The 27,170-nt window shown below is 44.0% G+C and overlaps 1 protein-coding gene across 5 annotated transcripts in view; it reads right to left on the bottom strand.

Annotated features, from left to right (window-relative positions):
- The window catches only part of Sv2c (synaptic vesicle glycoprotein 2C), a 134,346-nt gene that overhangs the window by 14,642 nt on the left and 92,534 nt on the right, over window positions 1-27,170 (bottom strand). For 2 of the 5 annotated variants that reach the window (XM_059276322.1, XM_059276324.1), the window contains 8 exons: window positions 15,668-15,801; window positions 15,106-15,195; window positions 11,810-11,920; window positions 11,041-11,129; window positions 6,429-6,593; window positions 2,503-2,636; window positions 842-1,045; window positions 188-347 (listed from right to left, as the gene is read on the bottom strand). In XM_059276322.1, the coding sequence (XP_059132305.1) occupies window positions 188-347; window positions 842-1,045; window positions 2,503-2,636; window positions 6,429-6,593; window positions 11,041-11,129; window positions 11,810-11,920; window positions 15,106-15,195; window positions 15,668-15,801 (1,087 nt within the window). Of the gene's footprint in view, window positions 1-187; window positions 348-841; window positions 1,046-2,502; window positions 2,637-6,428; window positions 6,594-6,833; window positions 6,945-11,040; window positions 11,130-11,809; window positions 11,921-15,105; window positions 15,196-15,667; window positions 15,802-27,170 lie in introns of those variants that run through there. The other 3 variants (XM_059276323.1, XM_059276325.1, XM_059276326.1) reach the window with 3 other exon arrangements.

Here is a 27,170-nt window from a genome sequence, read left to right as displayed (position 1 = left end):
ACATGTTAAATCATGGACGTAATTACATTTCTTCACTGTCCTATTAACTCCTGCTCGGAATCCTTCTAAAAGATACAAGCAATACCTACAAATTCATAAGCTAGGTATTTTGTGGATTTTCACTGCCTTGGGAATGATGGTTTGCTTATCCCTGTAATGACCTTTCAGTGGTTCCATGTCAGCCTACCTCCGGTCTGTGGGGTACAGTTCCACCGTGACCACATCAAGGGAATTCCACGCTGAGATGGTCAGTCCATTGTACAGACACAGCATGCCTATCATCATGGATTCACTGGTGCCAAACCACAGGAAGAAACAGCTGATCCCTGAGAGCACCATGGAGCCACCTGCCAATAGAGGATGAAAGATTGTTTCCTGTCATCTCGGTAGAGTGAGGGACCTTGGGTCTTAAGCTCTCCCAAGAAGACAGTTCCATGGGGAAGCTGCAGACTGGGCTCTATGGAACTTAAGTTCAAGTGTACCCACCTGTTTGGAAGGCGGTCTAAATGCCTTTTGAATGTGTCATGTGCAAACGCACATCATCCCTTACTCATCTACTTAAGTGGAAAAATATACATTAGCTACACATAATAAGTTTTTCAGTCTGTAACTCATGGGGATTGCTCATATGAAATGTAATTAGACACAATTTTCACTACAGTTCAGTCCTAATGCAAGACCTAAGGGATTTTTTTTTCTTTCTTTCTTTTTAATTTTAAGAGATTTTCTATGGGATTTCTTATCAGTGTGCATTTCTAAGGGACAGGGAACAAGGTAGGAAACAGGTTCTCTCTAGATCACAGGGACAGCTGTTTTTCTTTCGATGAAGGTAAGCACACACCTAGCATTGTTAAGCGCCCGATTCTGTCCATCAGGAGAGCAGACACAATATTTCCTGGTAACACCGCCAATGTCCCAAGAAAGTTGACAAAATAAATCCAGTAGGCACTATAGTCATCGTCAAAAGTAATCTGGCATCCTGTCTTGTTGTGAAGAAATGTGCAGTTTTGAAATTCACTGTCGATGAACTTATATGGCTCAAAATCTGTGGAAACAAGAATGAATAAAATCCATCAAGCTCTTGTCAGGTGCAAGTGACGGATATGGACAGTAATAGAAATCCCACTGAGACTTCAAAAGAGAATCACAGGACTGCCAGTTCTTTGGGGATCCCATGGCTGGGGCTGACTTGACTTTTTGTGTTTCCTCACTGGAGCATGAGAGCTAGTCTGGAACCTCACATTGCAAAGTAGCAGCATGGAGGGCTTCCTGTGTTGGACAAGGTACTAAGTTAACTAACGTTTCCAGTTATCTTGATTCCCTATGATGACTGGCCTTTGCTAATTATATTATTGCAACAGGTTCTATATAATACAATTTTTTTATATATATAATACAATTATAAAAACAATTCGTTTTAAATTATACCTAGGTTGACCTCGTCATTGTCATTTTTAGGGCTTCTGAGGCACACAGAAGGAACAGGACTCCTTTTGAGTCCGTGAAGCTGCATTTATAATTCAAGGTCTTTGTAGATGAAGTCATAGGAGAATGAAGGCCAGTCTCCCATGAAGGTCATCGGCATCTATGCTATGCATCTTGTTGTTGTTATTGTTGAACTTATCTCACCAAGAACTTTACATGGTGCTAGGTTCTGCTAGCGGAGTTCAGGTCCAACCTATCATCTTCCAGAAGTTTTCCCTCCGCTCCTTCAGAACAGCTCTTCTTCTGGGGTCAAATGGGTAAGAAGACAACACTTGGCCTCTTTCTTATTGGAGTGGGGGCAGAACTGGCCCCTGACTGTCAGAAAGGCTGGATGGCTAACAGGGCAGACACTCATCTTCCTGAGGGGTCGGGATGTGATTCTAGACAAATATGTGGGAATGGGAAAACGTGGACAGTACAGTCACACAGGGCTCCAAGGTTAGTTGTTAGTAGGGTTACTAGGTCATTTATTGTGACCAAGTCACGTAACTTTTCTAAGCCTCAGGTTCTGTGAAAACTGTCTGAGACTGTGAATGTCTGGTGACCCAGACTGGATTGTCGGCTTCCTTTATTTCTCTGGGAGGTTTCTGAAACTCCATTGCACACTCAGGGCTAAAGCATTCTAGGTTACTGAGCACAGCCACATACTGCTCCCTCCGTGAAGTGGAGAGTTAAGACGGGATTACTTAAACAAGAACCAAATTGTGAAATTAACATTATCAAAACAAATAATCCCTCAGGGCAATTATTTGCTTTAAGAAGTATTTCTCCAAAGGCTATTTATTAATTTTGCCCATTTTGAACTTGGGTAAGCCTCCATATTAAATCCAAGAAAGCAAAACAATGCCAGCTTGCTTTTGATTCAACCTGATATGGGGAAATAGTCCATTCACACTTTAATCTCCACTTGCCCTACGAGCCTCTGGCCCCTGTCACATGATTATGACATTTCTGCCAAGACAGAGGCCCTTCGAAGGCTCCCTGCTGCCACTGTAGGTAGTGTGAGCCATACTTTACCTGTGTTCTCAAACAGGGTATCAATAAATGTGCAGTTCTTGAAGTAGGTGTTGACTGAGGTCACGTCGTCAAAGGTGCAGGACTTAAACACTGAATCTTTGAAAGTTACAGACTTGAACTTGACTCCGAGGAATCTGTACAACACATACACATACAAACGAATTGACTGTTATCTCCTTGAGTTCAAAGCTAAGTCAAATGGATAAGAGCTATGGCACCTTGCTATAGTCATCCTTAAGTTATGGCACACTGCTATAACCATCCTTTTTTTTTAAGATTTATTTATTTATTATGTACACAGAAGAGGGCACCGGATCTCATTATAGACAGTTGTGAGCCACCATGTGGTTGCTGGGAATTGAACTCAGGACTTCTGGAAGAGCAGTCAGTGCTCTTAACCTCTGAGCCATCTCTCCAGCCCCCATCCTTAAGTTATAAAGGGCACTTTTTTTTTTTTTTTTTTAGGTACCTTGCTTTTTCCCTTTTGGTTTTGGGTATACTGTTTTTGGCTATACCATTGTTCAGTATTATTTCCTGTCAGGAGAAGCAATGGCACTCAAGTCTGGTCGGTTTTTCACAATGATGGCAAAAGGTCTTGAGAGCTAGAGCCGTGGCCCTGGATTTTTCCGTTTTCATCACTGTCCTCCAGCCTCTCCCCAGATTCCTTTTTTGGAAAAGTCTCCATTGAGAACTTGCAAATCTCACGTGCGGATGTGTTAGTATCTGAACTTTATATTTTTACCTACATTTATATTTTACAGTGATGGAGATTGAGCCCAGGGACTTTCACATGCCAGGCAAGTGCTGTACCACTGAGTCCTTTGAGTTTTTCATAAAGTCTGTTTCCTAAGTTTAGAACCTTTGATGACAGAGCATGGGAGTTCTGCTTCATCATGGGAGGGGTGCCTGACAAGGGTGAGAAAATGCACACTGATTTCCTGGGGTCTTTGCCCTCTCACAGTCCAAAGATATTCCTTGAGCCAAATCAAAACACAAGAGCCCCGTTGACCTTTGGAAACATGCAGAATGATGAGATGGGGTCAGATACACTTTTAAGGTACTGCAACAGGGAATTCTTGGTAGTGGAGATGATAATGGGCTTAAGAAACCTAATGTCTTAAAAGAAGAGCCTATGAGTCATTGATATGGACTTGCTGAAGCCGTGGATAAGTGTGCACCAGTGAGTCTTGTTTCCTTATTAGAGACTCCGTGTATCCTTAGCAAGCCAAAGAGAGAATGCTTGTTACCCCAACCTAGTAGAGAAAGAGACTAATCGGTACAGGCATGTGAGTTGATTGAAGGCATTCCCTCTCTGCTGAGTACTCCCAAAGATTATTCACATCCTAATGCCCAATTGCATCTATCAATTGCAAATGTACTGTTGCCTCACAGACCAACCACCGTCCACTTCTCCACTCCAAGAGCCCACAGGAAGAGCAGGTGAATGTGCTGAAGGAGGCTGGAAAGGTTGTGAAGATTGGAAATTTTAAAACGAGCCTGAATTTGGGAAGGGGAGGCAATCTTACTGTGTGATACACCCAGGGTGTTCCTGATGTAAAATTCAAATGGTTGAAGAAGGAAATGGTAAGCCTCTCCCCACCACCTCATGCTGTCTAGGGCCTTGGGAAAGAAGCCTCTGGCCTCTCCCCGAACATTGTGCACACAGACAAGGAAGGACTCCATATGCTATCTGTGCAGTCAACCTGGTGAGGGTAAAAAGGGTCTCCCCTGGGGAATCCCACACAGGGAAGCCACCATTCAAAAGTGGGTCAGCAGTATTCTTACAAATTTCTTTTGAAAGACAAAACCTTTCTTCTGTCATCTAAAATAAATATTTCAAATGCAAAATATATGTTTGCAAGGTTTTTCTTTGGGGTTCTAAAAAATTCCCCCTATGTGTGCACATGCACTTTTGTGTGCATGAACGAGTGTAGGCATGTTGGTGCCATGGCACATGTATGGAGGATAGAGAAGACTCTCTAGTGGTGATCTAATAAAAGTCCTTGTTAGAATAAGATCTCCTTGTTGTTCACTGCACATAGCCCAGGCTAGCTGGCCAGTGAGTGTCCAGTGATTTTTCTGTTTCCACCCCCATCTCTCCAAAGGAGTGTTGGGATTATAAATGTGCATGTTATCAGGTCTAGCTTTTCTGTGGCTTCATCAGGCTTTCATGGGAAGTACTTTGCACACTGAGCCATTTCCTCAGCCTGGTGTTTGGTCTTTTTAGACAGATTTTGGCAAGAGAGCCCAGGCTGGTCTCAACCTCAGTCTTTCTGCCTCTGCCTCCCAAGTGCTGTGATTACAGATGTGTGCCATCACATCCAGCGCAAGGATTTTATGGCAGAATTGTTAAAACTATTAATTACTATATTATTAATATACTGAACATTAGTTAGTAAACTAGACATCCAGTTTAGAATGTTTATAAATATTACTAAAATTATGACTGTCTCAGACACAAACAATATTTAAAAATGTTCTTTTTGTTGTTATTTTGAACACGTTCTTACTATGTGATACATACTATGTACGGTGCTGGACTCGAACTTGCCACCTCCTGGCTCTCCATCCCCTGTGTTATTATATATAGTTATATAGTATTATAGGTATGTACCACCACACCCACTGTATCTTAAAAATTTCTAATGGAAGAACAGTACTTTTTGAAACAAATATTCATCCCACAATCACAGAATTTGATGCTCAAGTTCCCTTGAAATGCATGTGCAGGTCATCAGTGGTTCAGGTGGGTGAGTGAGTCAGATGCAGGCCGCATGGGTTATGTTTAGGTCTCTCCGGATGGTGGTTTATTTCTCCTACCATGACGGCCTCCATTCATTCATTTTCCACTGAGTGGTAAGTATCCATTATCCAGGCTACAAGCATTCCACAAGTCTTTTTCATCTTAATGAACAGATTTTTGCCTTCGGCAATTTTGATTATCTTGGATTCTTTTTTTTTTTTTTTTTTTTTTTTGGTTTTTCGAGACAGGGTTTCTCTGTGTAGCTTTGTGCCTTTCCTGGAACTCACTTTGTAGACCAGGCTGGCCTCAAACTCACAGAGATCCACCTGCCTCTGCCTCCCGAGTGCTGGGATTAAAGGTGTGCACCACCACCGCCCAGCGACGATTATCTTAGAATTTTAAAAAATTTCATCATTTTAAAAATTAAGACAATTTCCTAGGAATAACGAGCTACTGTGAGTTCATATCCGCGATTTCTGCTCAGATGATATGTAAATGAACACGGTTCCCTTGTCTATCCATCTTTCTCTCTGAAAAGATGAGGCAGACCCACCTCCCTGAGCTCCTGGCTCACCTAACATTAAGAGGCAGCCTGGTCCTATGCTTATCCTTGCTAACCCTCTACTGTATTCACATCCCTTCACTTGGGGAGACCATTTCTGCTCTCTGACTGATAGGCTTCCTGACACATTGAAGTCCAGCTCTTGATCTGCGCAGTGGAGACCTGAAATGCAGCTGCTTTCAGAGCTGGGAGACTCCCACTCACATCCCGGTTTCTCCCGAGTCACACACTCTCTGGCCCTTCCTGTTTCCTCACGCGAGTCCCTCCTCTCTTCCCTAACTTGTTCATGGGTCTTCAAGGGCCTCCAAGCTCGCTTCTGACCCTGGGCTGTTAGCTCTGCTGCTCATGAGCATGAGGCAAAGTGAGTCTCAGAAGTGATTCTGTTGTTGATTTTCGTTCAAATTCCAAGAGGCATATGATTGGTTCTCTGCCAGTTTCTGCACTAGATTGAAGTAACTGACATGTGCATATCTTTGAAGTGGATTTTAAATGATTAAAATCTATCCCCAAATAACTAATAATTCAATTGAAAACCCCGCAGGCTTTGGTTATTATTAATTGTACACCACCATGAAGCCGGTGTTTGTGACCAGCTAACAAGTTACATCAAAGTTTCCCGACCTGCCATTGTCGTACTCCATTCCCGTGTGGATCTGGTTTTCCATGGTAAAGTTAATGCTGAAGTTTGCGTATTTATCTTTTTGCACATTTCTGGTTAGCAGGGCATACTCGTCAGACTGCAGATGTTTAATGACATCAGGGAACCAGACAGACAATCCATAGTACCTGCAAAGGCAAAGAAACATGTGTTTGTAACACGTACACAAGGCCTCCTGACATGTTCAGAGTGGCAGTAATTCTTAGGAGCACTCCCAGGTACTACTGGCCCCTTGAAACATCTGAACAAATCATCACACAGTAATTGGTACACTGCCCTCCCCCCTTGCAAAACCCAGGGGGAGAGACAGCTGGAGCCTCAAGGTCTGTAATTCCTGAAGCCCTTTGGGAAGAGATAGGAATCTAAACCTGTCACCACACATAGTGCTACGGTCTGAGTGTGTCCCCTTCAAAACCGAATCCTAAATTCCACGTCATAGTATTAAGAGGTGAGAACTTTAGGCTGTGGGATGTTGTCATGGCAACATAAATAGATCGAAACACATGGCATGCTGGCCCTGATGTCATTCATAGCAACCTGGGCTCTACCTCGAAACCCTGTCTCCTAGCCTGGTAGAACAGGGTCCTGGGATCCAGGAAGGAAGAGCTCACAGGTAGCCTCTTTTACTAATGGAGCATCATTCTTGTTTCCTATATGACTGCGGCACCGTTAGTCTGGAGCAGGAGCCTTGTTTCCCAAAAGGGATCAAGGCAGCAGAAAGGGACATTTGGAGTTTCTTTTCTCCCCTCTTTCCTCCTCTGCTCCATTCTTCTCCTTCTCCCCTCTTTTTTCCCTCCCCCAGCCTTCTCTCCCTCACACCTGTCTTTCATTCTGAGACCAGGACTCATGTAGCCCAGATGGCCTCAGATGTTCCATGTTCTTGTGTGATATTTTGATTGTGTTCTGACAAATGGCGCTTGCTTGGAGTCAGAGGGCGGAGCTAGCCACTAGCTGACCAAAATTAACCATAGAGGTTTGGAGGACTGTAGTCAGAGAGAAGACAGGGAGTAGTGAGGCAGGGCGGAGAGAGGATCAAGGACAGAGGAACGGTAGAGGTAGGAAGTGGCTGGTGGCTGCTCCCTGCTTCTCTGATCTTTCAGGTTCTTGTCCCGATATCTGACTGCTGATTTTTTATTGATAAAGATTAATTAGATTAATGTTTCACAATGTAGCTGAGGAAGGCCTTGAACTTTCAATCTTCCTGCCTCCACTTCATCGCTGGTGGGATTACAGGTACATGCCACCACACATGCTTGACAGGTGCTGGGGGGTCAAACCAAGGGCTTCATGCATACCAGGCAAGCACTCTACTAGTTGAATAGTCTGAATATCCAGGTTACTCCCACTCCCTGTCTCATGATCTCTAATGTGTGACTCTAAAAGCTGTGGCATGCTGCCAGGTTGCTCAGTCCAGGAGCCACTGATCACATGCAGCTACTAAGCCCATAAAAGGTGGCCAGTCCAATTGGTGATGTGTTGGTAGCACCGAGTTTTCAAGAGTTACGATAAAAAAAGACGAATGTAAAATCATTTATTAATAATGTTATATTGATCATAGATACTACTTTGGACATAATGAGTTGAACAAAACAGTATTAAAATTAAATTTACCCATTCTTTCTCTTCTGTGGGTGTCACTACCAGAAAATATTAAAAGGAATAAGTGGATCAAATTGTATTTGCAACAGAGAGTGTCACTCTAATGTAGTCATTTCCAGATTGTGACCCCTGGATCCATGTCCACGAACCTGGCCTGATCCAGGACATTATGAATCTGGGGTGGAGTACACCAGGGAATTGATAATTCTGTTATATGCTCCAGTTTTCTTCTAGTTTACTCCAGTGACACTCAGGGGAGAAAGTGGCTTGCAAGTAGACTGAATTCAAGTCCTGGTCTTGTCATTTGCCTGCAGCGTGAACTTGGGCCTCTTGGCTCAGTCTTGGCTTACCACACTTAGGATGACTATACAGGGTAGAGGACTAACCACCTTCCACAGGCTGCTGCTCAGATAGAATGGGATGCAAAGTGCCTACCACACCATGGGTACCCAAAAGACCAAGTGAGTCACTGTAATCCTCCTCTTCCTCATCGTCACCGGGACTCCTCAAACAGTTACTTCTCAGAGTCCCGTAGATTTCCACCCCCACGCTCCTCACAGACTATGCACCAGGGCAGTGGGAGTGTGAGGGTGGCCAGTGAGCAAGCAATGACTCAGGGCTATAACACCAGGGGGTCACTCTCTAGTCAGAGTCACGAGGCAAAAGCTTGAAGATGACAAGGAAAACACATTATCTTGGGAAGTCCACCATCAGTGATGTGGAGTTTTAGCTGACGTTTTATTTACTCGGCAAACATTTGCTGAATGTCCTTTCAGTAGTGGGCAGTGCTGATTCCAGGAAGGAAGTGATAAAATGTAAACTCTAGTCAGCAATGAGTAAGTTACCCAGATAATCCACTGGGTGCTGGCTACATTGAGGACTTTGTTTTTCTTTATCTTTGCCCTTTTCGTACCGAAGCTAATGGCAGGAACCGAATGCTATTCATTTCCATCTCTTTCTTCTGAAATTATATGTTTTAGAAGTTGGGAGAGTTTACTTAACATACCTCTCTCCCCCACCCCCACCCCCATAACTAGGGATGGAAGTCACGACCTCGCACCTGCCTGGCAAGTGTTATACCACTGAGTTGTACCTCCAACTCTAAGCCTCCAAACCTGGAAAAGGGGAATGAAATCACCTGGCTGACCAAGCTGCCTAGCAGAATGAGCTGCCAGGATCCCAGCCCAAAGCATTCATTCCCCTTTGCCTTCATCACACTTAGCCAACAGTAGGAAAGGGACCTCTCTGCTTGCTGTAGTTTATAGATGCTGAGAGATGGAACCTGTATGGTTAATACTGGGCTCTACGGGGCATCCAGATCCTTTGTGCCTGACAAATGCAGGGTTATTATCTCATTGCTTTTTCTATAGAGATGAGGTGACAGGGTTTCACATACACATTCTGAAGCAGAGATATCGAGTATCAGTAAATAAAACCAGGATTTTACCCTCACCCGTTCTTAGAACATGTATATGGCAGTTTTATTCATATGGCAACAACTATTTACTGAGCCTTAGTGTGTGTGTGTGTGTGTGTGTGTGTGTGTGTGTGTGTGTGTGTGTGTATATAAAACAAGAGATAAAAGTAGCATAAAACCCATTCCTTCGTGGTGCTTCCAGAACGGGAGGTGATAGAATTCCTGGCCTCTCCTCCAGCTACATGACCACACATGCGCTGTCCAGTAGCCAAGCAAGAGGCTTAGTCATTCCAGAGTCTTAGGTCCTACGTAATCCGTGCGCTGCATGATTGCATAATCTATGTGCATGCCTGTCATAGCTACATAAACCCATATGCGCATGTGCGGTGGGAACCTATAAAAAGCAGGTTCCATCTTATCCCTTCTCTCTCTTCCTGCACAATCATTTCCCATAGGCCTAACCTCTTCCCCTTCCCCTAATAAACTCTTCTAGTGGGTTTTCTCATACCGTGGCTTTTCTTGCACGGTAAACAGTGCTGCTTAATGATAACATTGTGCCACATAATAACTAGTAGGAGGCCTAACTTTTAATCTTGAAATTTTGGTTGTGAGCTTTAGTCTTTAATGACCATGTGATCTCTCCAGCCCTCTTTTAGTCTATACAGAACTTAAAAGAAGACTTTGGGGGAGCTGAAGAGATGACTCAGCAGTTACTACTCCTTGCTGCACCCCAGCACCCATGCACCAAGCTGGCATTCTGCCAACACCTGTAACTCCAGCTCCAAGGAATCCAGTGCTCTTTTCTGGTGTCTGTAACGCATGCGCACACACATGAATAAGTAAAATAAATCTTAAAAAACATTTTGTATAGTAGAAAATAGTAAGTGCCACAAGGAATAATGAAGCTGGGAAGGGAACAGGGAGTGTGGATGGGGAAATGGTGGTTTTAAAAAGGAAGGAAAGAAGGAAGGAGGAAATGGAGGGAGGGAAAAAAGAGGGAAGGAGAGAGGGGATAAGAGAGGATGAAGGCACTAACTCAGGGATGCAGTCACTGAGGAGGAGATGCAGGAAGAGGTGAAGGGTTGAGGGACTGAGGGCAGCTGCCTGCCGGGGACAGTGCTCGCGGTGCGGCTGGTGTAGAAAAGGCCGAGCTGGAGGCAGAAACAGACTGTCAAGTTCAGGGAGAAACAGAGCGGCCAGTGTGGCTGGGGCCCTGGGGCCGAGCTGAGGAGGGACAGAGGGCAGCCCACAGGTGAGTCACCCAGGGCACCATGTGACTTCCCAAATGCCACTCGATTTGTCAGACCGGTTTCCCAGCAGGATCAATAGAAGGGTTAGTTTATTAGCTATAAAAACTGTGACTGTCAGCAAATGTAAACTGCAAAAAAAAAAAAAAAAAATCCTTTTTGGGCAAGTTAGCAGAATTGGGCCATATGAATATGAGAGAGAGAGAAAGAGAGAGAGAGAGAAAACAGAATGCAGAAAGGAAAAAAAAGACAAAGAAACAACTGGGAGTCACGATGCTGATTTTGTCCACTGAGAATTTAAATGTCACTCACCCAAAGGACAGGGTGAACCAAACAATCGTAAGCTTTATGGTGTTTTCTCTGACTGGGTAGTTGAAGCATCTCATAAACGTCAACCAAATCTGTGAAATACAGGATGGTTAGTCGTCCTTTACAGTCACATAGCGAACCCCACTCCCCATTCCTTCCCTCAAATTATAAAAGAGCCAAGTTTTTACAGAGCTGAATTCATTTCAGCTACAATATAAAGTCTTAACATCAATCCAGATGCGAAGGCTGGGATGTCCTTCCTTCCTTCCCTTTTTTCTTGCAGTACTAGTGACTGGACCCCGGGGTCTCACGAATGCTAGACAAGGGCTCTACCATTGAGCTACATCCCCAAGCCTCCTTTTTACTTTTTTTTTTTTTTTAATTTTTTATTTTGAGACAGGTTCTCATTAAGCTTTCCAGGCTGGCCTTGAACTTTCAATCCTCCTGCCTCAGCCTCTTGGGTACCTGGAATTACAGGTCTTAACCAGCCTACCTCGCAACGCTCAGTTTTCAGCTTCCTGGAGGTCAATAGATACTAAGGCAAACTTTCCTTGTCCCAATTCCTGGCCTGACACTTTCCTTCCTCAAGATGGAGTATACTGGCTAGTCACTGAGCTGAAAGGGGTCCAGTTGCCTGGTCCTAGTGCAAGAGACAGGTGTGCTAGACAGAGGGGACAAGTCCTCCTTGTGGGACAGGCACAGTCAGTTTCTCTTGTGACTACCCTGAAATGTCAGAAATTGACATGTAGACTGTCGTGAAACTCATACTTACTCCATACAGTTCTGTGCGGATCCGAACAAAACACCTCCTGTACCACGTTCCCGTGTCGCTCTCAATCTCAATCAGCTCGTCTATTTGTTTGGGAGTTTTGATTTTATTTACCTGTGGAGAGCAATGGAGTCCAAAGTGCTGAGTTCTCTTCCCTGAAGTTGCTGAATTTAGGCTATTTATTTTAAATGAGCAAAACACAACTCTGAACAGAAGCGGTATTTGGTAAGAACTCTGCATACACATGAGAACCCTGGCGGAGATCTACAGATCCAAAGGACATACAAAGGAACTGAACATGACTTAGTGATGGGGAATGCCATAGAGAAATACGGAGAGGGAGCAAGTGGGGACGGGATGACAGGAGACAAAAATGCCTCCCTTTTCATCATGACCAATAAGACCAAGGTTCTGCTCTTCAGGTTCTTATCTACAAAGTAATTATAATAGTACTGTACTGACAGAGTCCTTCAAGGGTCTCAGGAGACACTGTGGATAAAGTATGTAGCATCCTGTCTGGCACATTCCAAGTTCCCCATAAGAAACAGCCAGTAATACAATACTTGTATATATAATATATACAAGAAAGCTGTACAAATGTGTGTACATGTGTATGAGTGTGTGTACATGTGTGTAGGAGCAGTAAGAAGACAAAGACAACATTGTAAAGGTGCTCTCTGGTCCTACCCTAGGAGCCCAGGACTCACCCGTCATGCTGCTTTTCTCCTGACACACACAGGTATCTCATCTCAGGAGTGATTTTACAAATGCTCGTGTGTACACACACACTAAAATGTATACATATATAAATACACACACAATATATATGTATATACATACATAAATACACACATCAATATATATACATATAAAAATACACACACTATATATACATATATAAATACACACTATATATATAAATACACACAACACATACATACACATATAAGCACACACACCAATATATACATATATAAATATATGCACAATATATACATATATAAATGCACACACCAATGTATGTACATATATAAATACACACAGTATATACATATATAAATACACACACTAAATGTATACATATGTAAGTACACACACCAATATAGAAATAATAATTCAAATACAGCCTAAGCATAAAACTATCCCCTGAGTTTCCTAACGAGCAAGATTCCTCTAGAAAAGCAGTAAGTGCTCTTAGCCATGACACCATCTCTCTAACCCCTTGTGGTTCTTTATTTTAAGAACAATCCTGCTTTGGGGTGGAAGGGAGATAGCTCAGTTAGTAGAGAGCGCTCCTTTCAAGCATGAGGACCTGAGTTCAAACCCCAGAACTCACATAAATGTGCTGGACATGTTGATACACACGTGTAATCTCATTGCCGGGGAGGTGGGGATCAGATTCGGGGATTTAGGGCAGGAAATCTGGCTTAACTGGTGTTCTCCAATGAATGACCGTGTCAAAGGATGAGGATGAAATTCCTGAAGCGGACATTTGAGGTGTCCCTGGTCTCCACACATGTGAACATGCACCCCCTCACACATGAGAACACACTCACACATCATACATACACACAATAATAAGGAGGGGCTGGAGAGATGCTCAGAGCTAGAAGCACCTACTGCTGTTGTACAGGCTCAAGGTTCAGTTCCCAACACCCACATGGTGGCTCACACCCATCTGTAATTCTGGTTCTGGTGAAACTTATGTATGCCTTCTTCTGGCCTCTGCAGACACTGCACATACATGGTGCACACACATACATGCAGACAAATTTACACAAGTAACAGAAAAATGAATCTTAGAAAAGGTATCTGCTGTTACATAAAAATGCTATTGAGGATAACATGCAATATTGCTAAGTCCCTTATAGTCAGGTCTATATAAATCCTTCACAAACTAGAACTGAAGTTGACTTTTCCTGAAAACATGTGATCCACTGAATTTGTCTTGCTTGTTAGGAAACCTGGGGGATAGTCTTATGCTTAGGCTGTTTCTGAACTATTATTTTTATATTGGTATGTGTACTTATATATGTATACACTTAGTGTGTGTATATTTATATATGTATATTGTTGTGTGTATGTATAGATGTATATATATATAGGTGTGTGCATTTATATATGTATATATAGTATATGTATATTGGTGTGTGTACTTATATAAGTATATATGGTGTATTTATATATGTATATATTATATGTGCATATTTATACATATATATGTGTGTATTTATGTATGTATATATTGTGTGTATTTATATATGTATACATTTAGTGTTTTTACATGTATATATATTAGTATGTGTATTTATGTATGTATATATTGTGTGTATTTATATATGTATAAATATTGGTGTGTATATTTATATATGTACACATTTTAGTGTGTGTGTACACATGAGCATTTGTAAAATTACTCCTGAGATGAGAAACCTGTGTGAGTCCTGGGCTCCTAGTGTGGGACCAGAGAGCACCTTTACAATGTTGTCTTTGTCTTCTACACACATGTACACATACTCATACACATTTGTACAGCTTTCTTGTATATATTATGTATACAAGTATTGTATTACTGGCTGTTTCTTATGGGGAACTTGGAATGTGCCAGACAGGATGCTACATGCCTTATCCACAGTGTCTCCTGAGGCCCTCGCAGGACTCTGTCAGTACAGTGCTATTATAATTACTTCGTAGAGAAGAACCTGAAATGCAGAACCTTGGTCTTATTGCTCAGGCTATGAAGCAAGTGAGTGGTAGAGCTGGATTTTTAAACTCAGATACATCTGCTTTACCTAGAAGACCCCAGGGTAGTCTGAACTTCCTGGCTAAGCAGCATGTACAAGCGAGTTTCAGATGAGGCAGGAACAGCGACCTGACAGAGCAGAGATGATGACCTAGCAGAGAGGCCAGTTGTCGGTGATAGCAAGACAAAGAGAATCTATTGGCGATCCCTACAACCAATGCCTCTGGTAATGAGCCAGAGGGTCAGAATAAATCTGAGCCTAACTTGTAATCTTTATGCTTACACGCTGTCTCTCAGGTTAGTATTATTACTTAACCAACCACAGTGGCTTGGGGTTCTAGATAGGTGTGGGTAGGTTGGTCCCTCTGCCTATTTGTGTAAATAAAGCTTTATTGGAACACAGCCAAGGCCCATGGCTTAGACACTCTCTATGGCTGCTTGCTTTTGCAAGCAAAGACAGAGCTAAGTAGTTGTGACAGAGACTCCACAACTGGCGAGGTCTTAAGGGTCTGGCCCCTTCCAGAAAACTCGAGGAGTCTCTGAGGAGCGGACTCACCGTGAAGACCTTCTCTGGCTGGCCCCTAGCTCTCATGTTGGTGTCGTGAATTAGCTTCAGAATCATCCAGGCTTCATCATGTTTTCCCACCTAAGAAACACACAGGCAGTCAGAGCTAGCAGCCAGACAGGACTACCCCTTGCCTTTCAGTAACCGACCACGGTGAGTTTTCAGAGCACATGGAAGGTAGTCATGCAAAGGTGTTTAGCTCTTCTCCATGGACGCACAGGTATATATACCGCTATAAAGCAGCACTTCAAAGAATGTGCCTTCAACTAGTAATATTACCGATGCACAATAATGCTTCATTTATTAAACAATGAGCAATAGTCCCCTCGAGTGAAAGCTATTTGCTTAGGGAAATGTGTGGTTTTGGCTGTAAGACGGCTTTATACACACTCTCTGCTTAAAGCATGTCTCCGTGAAATCAAACCCTACAAAAATCTCTTGGTAGGATTGGAGAAGGGAGCTCTTAAGAGGCAGACATGTTTCCTGGAAACAGCAAAGAAGCCTTTCCAGTACGTGCATGGACCACTTGCACTTCTGTAACAATAGTCATTACCTCCAGCAGGAACCGAGGACTTTCCGGCATGAAGGTCAGGGCAACCACAGAGGAGACACACGGGAGCGCACAGACGATGACGAAGACGCGCCAGCTGTGGAACTGGTAGGCTGAGCCCATGCTGAAGCTCCACCCTGGAAAAGGACAGAAGAGTCAGGGAGAGCTCCTGTACACTGCAGCTGGGCCAGTCACCGTGTGGGGCCCCTCAGGGGTTCGTTAGTCAAGCCTTACAGAGGCTTGAGCTGATCTGTGAATCAGTTACAGCAGCTGGCTCCATTTAAGACCCCCCCTCCCCCACAGGCAGGGATGAGGACAAAGTTGCCGAAATCAAAAGGATCAGGATCTAAGCTGGGGGTACATGTGGGATTCCCTAAAACCAAACTCTAAAAGTCAATGTGGAAGAATGTGCTTTTCAACAGGCCACCACGCTGGGTATCTTCTCTTTACTCTCCCAGACCCTGTTCCACTCTTTCCCATCTGTCAGGAAATGGCCTTCTCTGGACTTCATTATCCAGTTTCCAACCAGGTTTGGGGGGTGGACTTCACATAGGCTTCTCTATGTACCCCAGGCTGGCTTTGAACTCATAATCTTTCTGCCTCTGCCTCCTGACCAATGTGATTATATGCATCTGTTACCACACTTAATTCCCAACTAGGTTCACATAAGACATAGTTTCCTTGCCGTCCTTCTCCCTTCCCTGGCCAGACAGAGGAGTGGCCTGCTTTGGTCTCCCCAGCTCTTCACAGCCAGGCCTCCCACTGTTGGCCTTTGAGGTTTGGGGACACCAAGGCACTCTGGCATGTCCTACTAGTTTCTCTTTACAGTCCCTACAGCTCTGTAAACAGTCCTTTCATTACAACACCTTTAAAGGCCATTTCGGGGGAAGGCTGGCTGTATGGTGCCCTTAACAGAAACAAGGACTTGGATCTCTGCTCATAGACATCACAGGGAATAGCAAGGTGAATGCCACTTCTAAGCAGACATTTTTAAAAATGGGAGTTTTATTACAATGTAACAAGAATAGTCACAACGGGATAGATAGGATAAATAGAAACCTCTTCAGGAACTGGTATTTGCATGAATATATACCGAAAGCAGAACTCAAACAGGGTTCCAAGTAAGAAGGAATGAGGCGCATCACATCTAACTGATTTACAGAGAGACAGACGAACTGTGTGGAGTGGAACATTAATCTTCATCAAAGCTTGAGCATATAAGGCTTCTTTGAACAAAGGTGAGGTAGTCTATGTCTCCCTCCCAAGAGAGTTGCATGGTTGTCCTTTGTGGGACTCCTGGGAGACACCAGAAGTGACATAATCCGGAAAGCTACAAGCTGAAGTCACACAATCCTTACTGCTAGGATTCAAGATGCAGTTGCACACCAGCACCCAGACTTATGCCCACGACAACTCGTCCACTGTGCTGTTGACAAGTGGTGTCGACACCAGTGGCATGCAATATTAATCTTGCATTAGTTTTGTTCCAAAAATGTAATACGGGGAGAATATGTGGGTTGCTAGGTTAATTATGTGATTAGCTTTCAGGAATCATGATTACTTTCCATGTCTCCTATAGCCTAGATTCAAAAGTCTCACATATCCAAAATGCAGAAGAAACTCTATGGTAGAACAAAGGGACCATAATGTGCACATTTCATGTGATCTCAGAGCTTCATATAAAAACTCTCTTTAAAGAACTCTAAACCTTATTATTCTCAACACTGGGAAAAACCTCTTCAGTGACCGAGTTAAATTTCAGGCATAACACTTTCCACAGATTAGAGGGAGGAAGAACAAAGAGAAGAGGTGGAGGGCTCTGGTGTCACAGCTCCAAACGAGAGTTCACAAGGTGCCTCTTTCAATGGGAAATAGGCCAAAGTGATTTAACCATGTCACTACAATGGGTGGAGCAGAGCACTTCTGTGATAGGCAAAAAATCGACCCCACCCCATCAGAGGTTCTCACATCAACCCCTGGATCCCAAGAATGCAGATGTTACAAGCAAAGGGCATCAAGAGTGTTATTAAGTCAAGGATTCTGAGAGAAAGAGGTTGTCCAGTATTACAGAGTGGGGCCAAATGTAAATGTAAGCACACAGACAGACAGGGAGACAGAGTGTTCACCTTTGCTTTCTATACCGTGATAAACATCATGACCAACAGCAACTTGGGAAAGAAAGGGATTATTTCATCTTAGAGCTTACAGTCCATTGGGAAGGAAAGTCAGGGCAGGAACCTGGAGGCAGGAACTGAAGCAGAGGCCATGGAGGAACACTGCTTACTGGCTTGCTCTCCATGGCTTGCTTAGCCTGCCTTCTTATACAAGCCAGGACTACCTGCCCAGGAGTGCCACTGCCCATAGTGAGCTGTGCCCCCCACAATCAATCACTAAAGGAATTGCCCTATGGTCTCCCTTGCACTCCAATCTGAGGAAGGCGTTTTCTTAGTTGAGGCTTTTCCTTCTTGGATAACTCTAACGTGTCAAGTTGAAAAAAACGATTAACCAGTACGCAGAGTGAGACAAGAGAGGATAAGATATGGGGGAAGCAGAGACCAGAGGGGAGAGAGAGTTGAAGGTGCTGCATTGCTGGCTTTGACCATGTAGGAAGGGGCCACTAGCCGAGGCTTATTGGAGACCAGTAGAAGGTGGGGATCACAAGGACTACAATTGTCTTCTAGAACTGCCAGAAGGAGGCTGCAGAGGCCTCATTAACATATTCAAAGGTCTGACTGCCAGAAATGTAAGAAAATAAATTGATGTTGTCCATGGCCAATATGTTTGTCATAGTGGCAAGGGGGACCTGGCCTACTACGTTAAGTTGGAAAACTGTAGGTCTGCTCTATGAAACTCCCATAAGTCATTGTCTTAGTTATTTGTCTCATAGCTGTGAGAAAGCACCTGATAGATCAGTCTCAGGAAAGAAGGGGTTATTTGGGCTTGTGGTCGGAGCGAGTGTAGTCCATTCAAGTAGGGAAGGTGTGGCAGGGGGAAGATCTTGGGCTTCGGCCCCACACGACCACTGGTTCCATTGTTGCTGCAGTCTGGAAGTAGATAGGGAACCTCGGTGGGAACCAGTCCAGACTATAACCCATGAGGCCTGGCCCCAGCAAGACACAACCTCAGTGAGGCCCCACCTCTTAAAGGTCCCGTAGTCTCCCAAAACAGCACCACCCGGTCGGGACCAATTATTCAGCTGCCACACCCGTTATGAGTTATATGTCAAACTACAAGTCAGACAACTTTGCTGTATTTTGTAGAAGTCTCCCACAGCTTGATGTACGTGTGGCATGCAATGCCCATGTCACCATGGCTCCATGTCCTGGGTGAACTGATCTCTACTCCTAGCCACGCCCACCTTCTTCAGCTGTTTCACTTTCTCACTTAGACCAGCCCCATGGACTTGTCTCCAGAATCCTACCACGTACTTGAAAGATGCTTCTATGTGTGAGGTGAGTTTTTTTTTTATTTTTTGTCTCCTTAGTAATCTCGTTCTCATTGGAGACTCCTACGTGCATTTGATGTTTTCCCCTCTCTGGAAGGCTCCACCTGGATGTTCTGCATGGACTGCCTCCTCCATCCCTTCTAGAGCTCAGGTCCGGATCAGCTCCTCAGAGGAGCCAAAACACTAAACTTACTCTCTACTGTAAAGGCCGCTTTATTGTCTGGATGGGCACTGGCTGTTACCAGCCACATCTCTGCATCCATGTCCAGGTTTATTATCTAGCCCTTTTCCTACCAAGAAAATAGGAACTTGCTTTTCTGACTCACCAATGTCTCCCCAGTTCCTCTAGTGCCAGGGGTGCTCTCTTTGTGTGTGTGTGTGTGTGTGTGTGTGTGTGTGTGTGTGTGTGTGTGTACATGAACACATGCAAAATCATTGCAGGTACCAAGACCACAGGTACTTAGGCTTTCTCTCTATTTCCTTCTCGGTCTCTCTCGTTCCTTTTTCCCATGATTCCTCCCCCCTTTCTCTTTTTTTCCTCCAAATTCACATTAAACAGCAAGACAACTTTGACTTATTTTGTCAATGTCGATAGAGCAAAAGGTACTTATATATGTCTATGAACTTGACAAGTATGTTCTTTCACCCCCAAACACTCCCTCGTGCGGCCTGTCCTTTGGGAGTCAGCTCGTCCTCCATCTAGGATCCTGGTGACCACTGATCTCTCTCTCTTCTGTCCTGATGGTTTTATCTCTTCAGAATGCTGTGCTGATGGAGGCAGACTACAGGGTAGCTGTCTGTTTTTTGAGGCAGGGTCTTGCTGTGCAGCCCAGGCTGGCCTTGAATTCATACCTCAGCCTCAGCCTCCCACATGCTGTGATTACAGGCACACATCACCACGCTTGGCTGGTATGCAACTTTGCGAATGTGGTTCTTATACTTAGCATGATTCACTGGAGATTCATACAAACTGTCACATATTTATATATTAGTGGGTTATAGACTGTTGGATTATTCCAAAATTAGGGTATTTATTAATAAAGCTGCTATAAATATTTTTTGTGTGCATTAAAGTTTTCTTTTTGAGTATATAAGGTTAGACACCTGAATCATATGTTAAATTTCTGTTTGGATTTATTTGTAGCTTTTTTTCTTTTTTAATTTTATAATTAATTTAATTTTACATGTCAGCCACCGATTCCCATGCCCCCCCCCCCCCAATCCACCCCCCATTCCTACCTCCTCCAAGGCAAGGATTCCCCTGGGGATTCAGCTCAGCCTGGTAGATTCAGTTGAGGCAGGTCCAGTCCCCTCCTCCCTTCACCTAGGCTGAGCTAAGTGTCCCAGCATAGGCCCTAGGTTCCAAAAAACCAGCTCATGCACTAAGGACAGGTCCCAGACCCACTGCCTGGGGGCCTTTTTACTAGATTACGTATGTGTCTGTTTATTTATTGTGTGGTGTCTGTTTATTTATTATGTGTGTGCCTGTGAGCACTCACTTGGACTCTCCCTTTTCTTTGTGGGCTCTGGGAATTGAGCTCAGGTCCTTGGGCTCAGTGGCAAGCATCTTTATCGGCTGAGTCACCTCATTACCCCCAGATATCCGGTTAATTTTACAGGCAGACACTGGCTTGCTCTCCACAGCGGCTGCATGTCTGCATTGCCATGCATAGAGTGCTGCAGCTCTGGCTGATGCATAGCCTTCCCACCATGGTTTGCCTGTTAAAAATGCATTCATTTTTCCTGATAGATACCTAATGAAGTGTTGTCATGATTTTAATTGATTTTTCCTAAAATCTAGTCATCTCTTCCTCCCCTTTACATACTTATACACGGTGCCTATGTATGCCAGTCACCACACATGGCATGGGGAGCCAGTCACCACATGTGGCATGGGGAGCCAGTCACCACACATGGCATGGGGAGCCAGTCACCACATGTGGCACAGAGATTATGAGCCTGAGTTCTTGCTCCAGGGGAGGTGAGTCCAGAGGAAGAGGCAGATTTGTTAGGAAACACGACGATGACGACATATGATTCACGCTGGCCCAGGTTAGGAAGAAAGTCTAGAGTGCAGACTGGATGGAGAGCCGTCTGTTCTCATGAGGAACCTTTTCTCAAGAGCTCTGGCCCAAATTCCTTTCCTCATTTTGAACTCAGCACAAAGCAAATTTGGGAGCTTCTAATGTCAAAGGTAGAGACAGTTAAAGCCTGTGCTTATGAAGTAGGCAAGGTCACCCAAGACTGATTGCCCTTTGCCTATGATCTTATAACTGACTGACTTGGAGAGGGGGCGTGTCCTGGAACAGTGGGAGGAGTCCCGGCAAGGGAAATGGACAACTGTCCTCCCACGACATGCCTACTAGAGTCAGAGATTCACAGAAATACCCTGGGGCCTGAGAGAAAGGACAGGCACCACAGGGGACTTGAGAAACGACCATGTGGATGCCTTGCAAACTGGAGCACCGTTCTGTGCATCAAAGACAAAAAGAGAAGGATGGACTGGGTCCCTGAGCAACATCACCACTCAGCCTTGAGTCCTCAGCTCTCCTGAGAGCCTTTTCAAGGAAGCTTCAATCTGAATTCTGGCTCTATGCAGACCCTACACAATGACCTTGAAGGAGGGAGAAGAGGGCACTGGAGTTGTGTGTTCAAACATGTCTGCGCTCAGTAAAATTAACTCTTCCAAATGAATCCTTACCGCTGGCACCATGCCCTTTATTTTTGTGTGTGCCTTAAAAAATGATTAGTACAAAGTTGATGTTTCTAATTGTCCTTTGGATTTTGCTAAAATACTCATTAAAATGTCACACTGTGGGATTTATCTACAGATAATGTTAATTCTATGCAAGGGAGGACCTCAATTAAGGCGTCACAGAAGGCTGTTATAGCCTGGCTTTAATCAGTGTGGCACTAATCAAAGTGGGGTGCAGCTTGCATAATAATCCAGGCCCTTGCCAGCTTCATCCAGCTGCTGCTACGGGACCCTGTGACTGCCTACTCAGGTGCTTGTTGTTCCAGGAATACAGGCAAAGTATGTGACACACACACGGGACCCTGGCTCCTACATCCTCTTCTAGGCTTTATCCTGGGAGCCCTGGTATCTTGGTACCCACTTCACTGACCTGCTTTCTGGTCACCAGTTATGGGAAATTATCAACAAAACTGTCTTTGTCAAGAAGGGAGATTTCAGGTTCAAGACTCAGATCCAATGTACTAAAGAAAACCTTCAGTATTGTACAGGATGTCGAGTCTGAATAGCTAAGAAGTAAATCATCTGCATAGTTTCATTTTGGTATTCTCTCAAGGCACAGGCCAGCTAAAATTCTCTATTAAAGCGGCTCCAAGTTCATTTTCCCCAGTGAGGAAAGTGTGTGTGTGTGTGTGTGTGTGTGTGTGTGTGTGTGTGTGTGTCAAGTGGGTTTCTGATATTATTGCTACAGAAATAAAAATTCATACCCTTAACATGTCACTGGCTTAAAATAGAAAAAACTATATAATCAGCATGAAATATGAGTGTCTGGCTAGCAACTCGGGTTGTCAGGCAGCCAGTACCATCCGGGATGCTAAGGTTCGATCACTTGCAGCTGGACTGTCCTGCAAAGATATCCATCTCTCATTTGTAGCAAAAATAAATAAAGATGGATAGCTAAGTAAGTAATGATGCTTGAGGGCAAACAGGGAGATAAGCTATGATGTAGCCATCTGATAAAAATCATGTGAGTATTGGACAAGAACAAGGCAGATCTTTCTGTGATACATGGAAAATGTCCAGGTGGAAAGTGAGAAACTTCCCCCCAACAGTGTGAATAGCAATGATTTCATTTTTATATGCACATAAAACCTAGCATCTGATCTAGAAAAGCTGTGGGCTGGAAATGTACTAGGCTGTTCTGGGTAGTTACTCAAAGCAGGAGGTTGCTCATGGGCACTTTCTCTTCTGACATTATTTCTTTAATTTGTAAACTTTACATAACCTACGTCACTTCTCCCTTAAAAAGGAAAAACAAACCGCAGCCGCAAGCCTTTGACATTTGAGGGACTCAGGCGCTGGGAGGAGAGGAAAGAAAGTACAGCCACGCCATATTAAACAGCCGCGCCATATTAAACATGGGCATTTTCTCAGGAAATGGCATGGATTCTGATTGTGTTCAACGTGAACACCGAGAATACAGTGTGGGCCTAAGGTACTCAGGAGAAAGCACCAGAGACACCCTGTGTCTGTGTATGAAAGAGAACTGTTTTCACTGACCTTTTATTCTTGGGGAGTTGAGGGTAGGGGACACAGGAGAGAAGTGGGGGTGATTTAACCAAAGCTAAGGATGTGTGAAAAATGTGTATGGAAATGCACCCTGTAAGGTATTTTAAAAATACAATAAATAAATTGAAAAAAAGGAGTTTGAGCATAGGTACCCTGCGTGGATGGATGCCCAGAAGACATGAGTTATTATTGGTTTTCTGAGACAGGCTCTCATTACGTATCTCTGTCTGGCCTTGAACTCACAAAGATCCACACGCTTCAGCCTCATTCATACTGGGCTGAAAGGCATGTGGCACCACACCTGACCCAAATTAAATAAAATCTCAGATGGGGCATGGGACAATTTCCAAGGAGCTACTGGTCAGGTAGGCCTCAGAAATCCCCAGCACAGCAGACTTTGGTTTTAGGACATAAAGAGATCAACCTGTGGGGGAGGAGGGCTGGAAAAATGACTTAACAGGAGCACTAGGCACTGTTACACAGGACGAGGGTTCAATTCTCAGCCCCCAAATTGAGGCTAACAATCATCTGTAACTCCAGTCCTGGGCACTCTGATGCCCTCTTCTGGCCTCCTCAGGCACTGCAATTATGTGGTGCACAGGTAATATACATGCAAGACAAAATATACATACACACTGTGGTGATATTTTATCTGTGTCCCCCCAATAAAATTTACCTGAGGATTATCGGAAAAAGCCAGCCACTATAGTAAACACAGAAGTCAGGCAATGGTAGCACACACCTTTAATCCTATCATTCGGGAGTCAGGGATCTGTCTGGATCTCGGTGAGTTCAAGGCCACACTGGGAACAGAGCCAAGTGTGGTGGCACATGCCTTAAATTCCAACACTAGTTAATCATGGAAGTCTGGAGGTCTGTTCAGACAGACAGGAAGTGACAGAGCTGGGCAGGAAGAGGAAGTGATGTAGCTAGACAGAGAGCAAATGAGATAGCAGAACAGAAAGGCATATAGGCGTGGGTATACAGAAGTAGCTCTCTTGGGAAGCTGCGGAGTTGGTGAGGTGAGGTTAGCTTGTGGCTTTTCCTATTCCTCTGCTCTCTCAGGTTTTCACCTCTATTATCTGGCTCCGGGTGTAGCATGAATCTTAAAAGTTCTTATTAATAAAATCAAACCTGAGGCCGGTTATTGGGGTCAATGCTGGTAGATCAGAGACAGAACAAGCCACAGCTATCTCACCTTGCAATTCCTCAGCTGGTCCTGTTTCCTCAGACGGGAAGCCTCTGTGTCCTCATATCCAAATGGCTCTCAGCTGAACTGCTGCTTGAAATCCTGAGCGCTTAACCAGCCAAATGCTTAACCTGGCAAATGCTTCTAAGTTTCTGGTCCTCAACGTCTTATAAACCTTTCTGCTTTCTACCACCACTCCCTGGGATTAAAAGCTGCTTTCTGGGATTAAAGGCATGAGTCACCATGCCTGGCTGTTTCCAATGCGGCCTTGAACTCACAGAGATCCAGAGGGATTTCTGTCTCTGGAATGCTAGGATTGAAGGCGTGTACTACCACTGTCTAACCTCTATGTTTAATATTGTGGCTGTCCTGTTCTCTGACCCCAGATAAGTTTATTAGGATACACAATATTTTGGGGAACACAATACCACCACACCGGGTTTTTATTTAATAAGACCTTTCAGCAATTCGTCTACAACACATTAAAAAATTTTAAATAAAATGAAAAAAATTTAAAAGAGAAGTCAAAGCTGTAAGTGACCTAAGAGCTTCCTCTCTGCTGGATAGCTTTTGTCGTGTTGGGTCTATGAAGTGCTATGCAGGCTACTAGGGAGGACGAGTCACCAATGTGTTTACCCAGTGTTGAACTCGGAGTGTCTCAACACTCACCTGCCAGGCAAGTGTGCTCACTGGTACAATGGCGGCATGGATGTTATGGGGGTAGCCAGTTACTTTCTAATTGTCTTGGAGGTGTGCTTGTCAGGTGTTGTAAAGCGGTCAAAAGCCCGGGGTCCAGGAGATTACAGAGCCCAGAGATGGGGGTAGGGGTACCTATTACTGTTGTTTCGCTGAAGAGACATACTTACTGTCAAACTGCTTCTAAGGATTTATGTTTGTACTACCGCTGCTGTCAATCTTGGCCAGAGAAGATGTGTACTGTCACATCCAGCCTGCCAACACACGTTCTGTTCTGTGATCTAGTGGCTGGGAGAGCCGTCATGTACCTCTCAAGTGATATCTAGGCTAATCCTCCCTCCGGCTGACCTGGGATACTCCCAAACTTCAGTCTTCTGTTAGCCAAGTAGACATTGCCCCTGTAAATTCTTCCTGATGTGCTGTGAGGAGTCTCCTTCTCCTACTCAGTTACTTGGGTGGTCTGCTTATTCCCACAGCCCTTAGCAGATACCTGACATAGAAGAAAGGCACACTGAAAGTCACCAAGAATCGATCTGTTGTCTGTTCCTGTGGGGAAGCCCCATGCCTTATTTTTCTTTAGTGTGGTATTAGTAACTCAACAAATGCTTCTTTAAATAATGAAGAATTCTTTATTGGGCTCTTTTAAAATCAGAGTCTGTCTAGAACACTCCAAGTGATTTACATGTGCACGCGCACACATGCATGCATACGTGTGTGTGTGTGTGTGTGTGTGTGTGTGTGTGTGTGTGTGTGTGTGGTTTGTAGAATAGAGGTCAACCTCAGGTGTGGTTCCTTAGAAGCCATCCGCTGTATGTGTATGTGTAATATATACATATAATATATAATGTATTATATGTATGGAGAGAGTGACAGAGAGACACACCCAGAGGGGGTGTCTCTCACTGGTTGACTTGGAACTTGCTAAGCAGGATAGTAAGATGGGCTGGCCATTGAGTCTCAGGGGTCTGCCTGTCTCTACTGCTACAGTGCTGGGATACAAGCATATGCTAACACAGCTGGGCATCTTACATGTGAGTTCTCACTGGTCAAACTCAGCTTCTTATGCTAATAAGGTAAGCCCTACACCAACTGAGCTATCTCCCCAGCCCCAAAAGTAATTTATTTGGCAACATGTCTATTATGTGTCCTCATTTTCAAACACACAAATTTTTTTAATTTTTTTTTTTATTTCTAGTTTAATTTCAATATGGTAAGAAAACATGCTCGATAGGTTTTTAAATATTTGGAACCTGCTTTATAGCATAGCATGTAGTCCTACTTAAAAATTGTTCTGTGAGTGATCAAAAAGAATGTGTGCTCTGCAGCTGCTGGGTTCAGAGTCTGTGGATACCTAAGGTCAAGTCTGTTGATCACGCTGTTTATCTTCTGCATCCTTACTGGATGTCCCCCATTTGCTGTGTTAAATTCTATTTGTTTTCTGTGGGATGTCTGGTTCAACAGCACACACAGCCAATCACTGGAAATGGAACAACATACCTGTGATGAAATCAAGACCCATTTCGTGCCTCTACTGGCATACTTCCTCATGCCTCATGGTTGGCAGAGCAGCCCATAGAGGTGGGGAGAGGGAAGCAAGCTAGAAAACTATGCTTACTTGAGTTGCTTTTGAAGACACAACATGGATAGTGTAACTTTTTAAACTAATAGTGATTTAAAAAATATGAGAACCTTTCTGTGGAGTGCTACAACACACCACAAAAAACGTCTCACTATACCCATTTACACATGAAAGCACAACCCAGCGAGGCAGGCCCCCAAATGCAACTGTAGAACTTGCATTTGTTGTAACTTTGTTATTATTTTGAGGTGTGTTACTTTTGTTTATGTTGCATTTGTTTAACTCTGTGAAGCTGTGTTACTGTGCCTGTCTAAAACACCTGATGGTCTAATAAAG

The sequence above is a fragment of the Peromyscus eremicus genome, chromosome 11, assembly GCF_949786415.1.
Source record: "Peromyscus eremicus chromosome 11, PerEre_H2_v1, whole genome shotgun sequence".
NCBI lineage: Eukaryota > Metazoa > Chordata > Mammalia > Rodentia > Cricetidae > Peromyscus > Peromyscus eremicus.
Note: the sequence above shows the minus strand (reverse complement) of the source record. Positions and strands in the feature narration are given on the sequence as shown.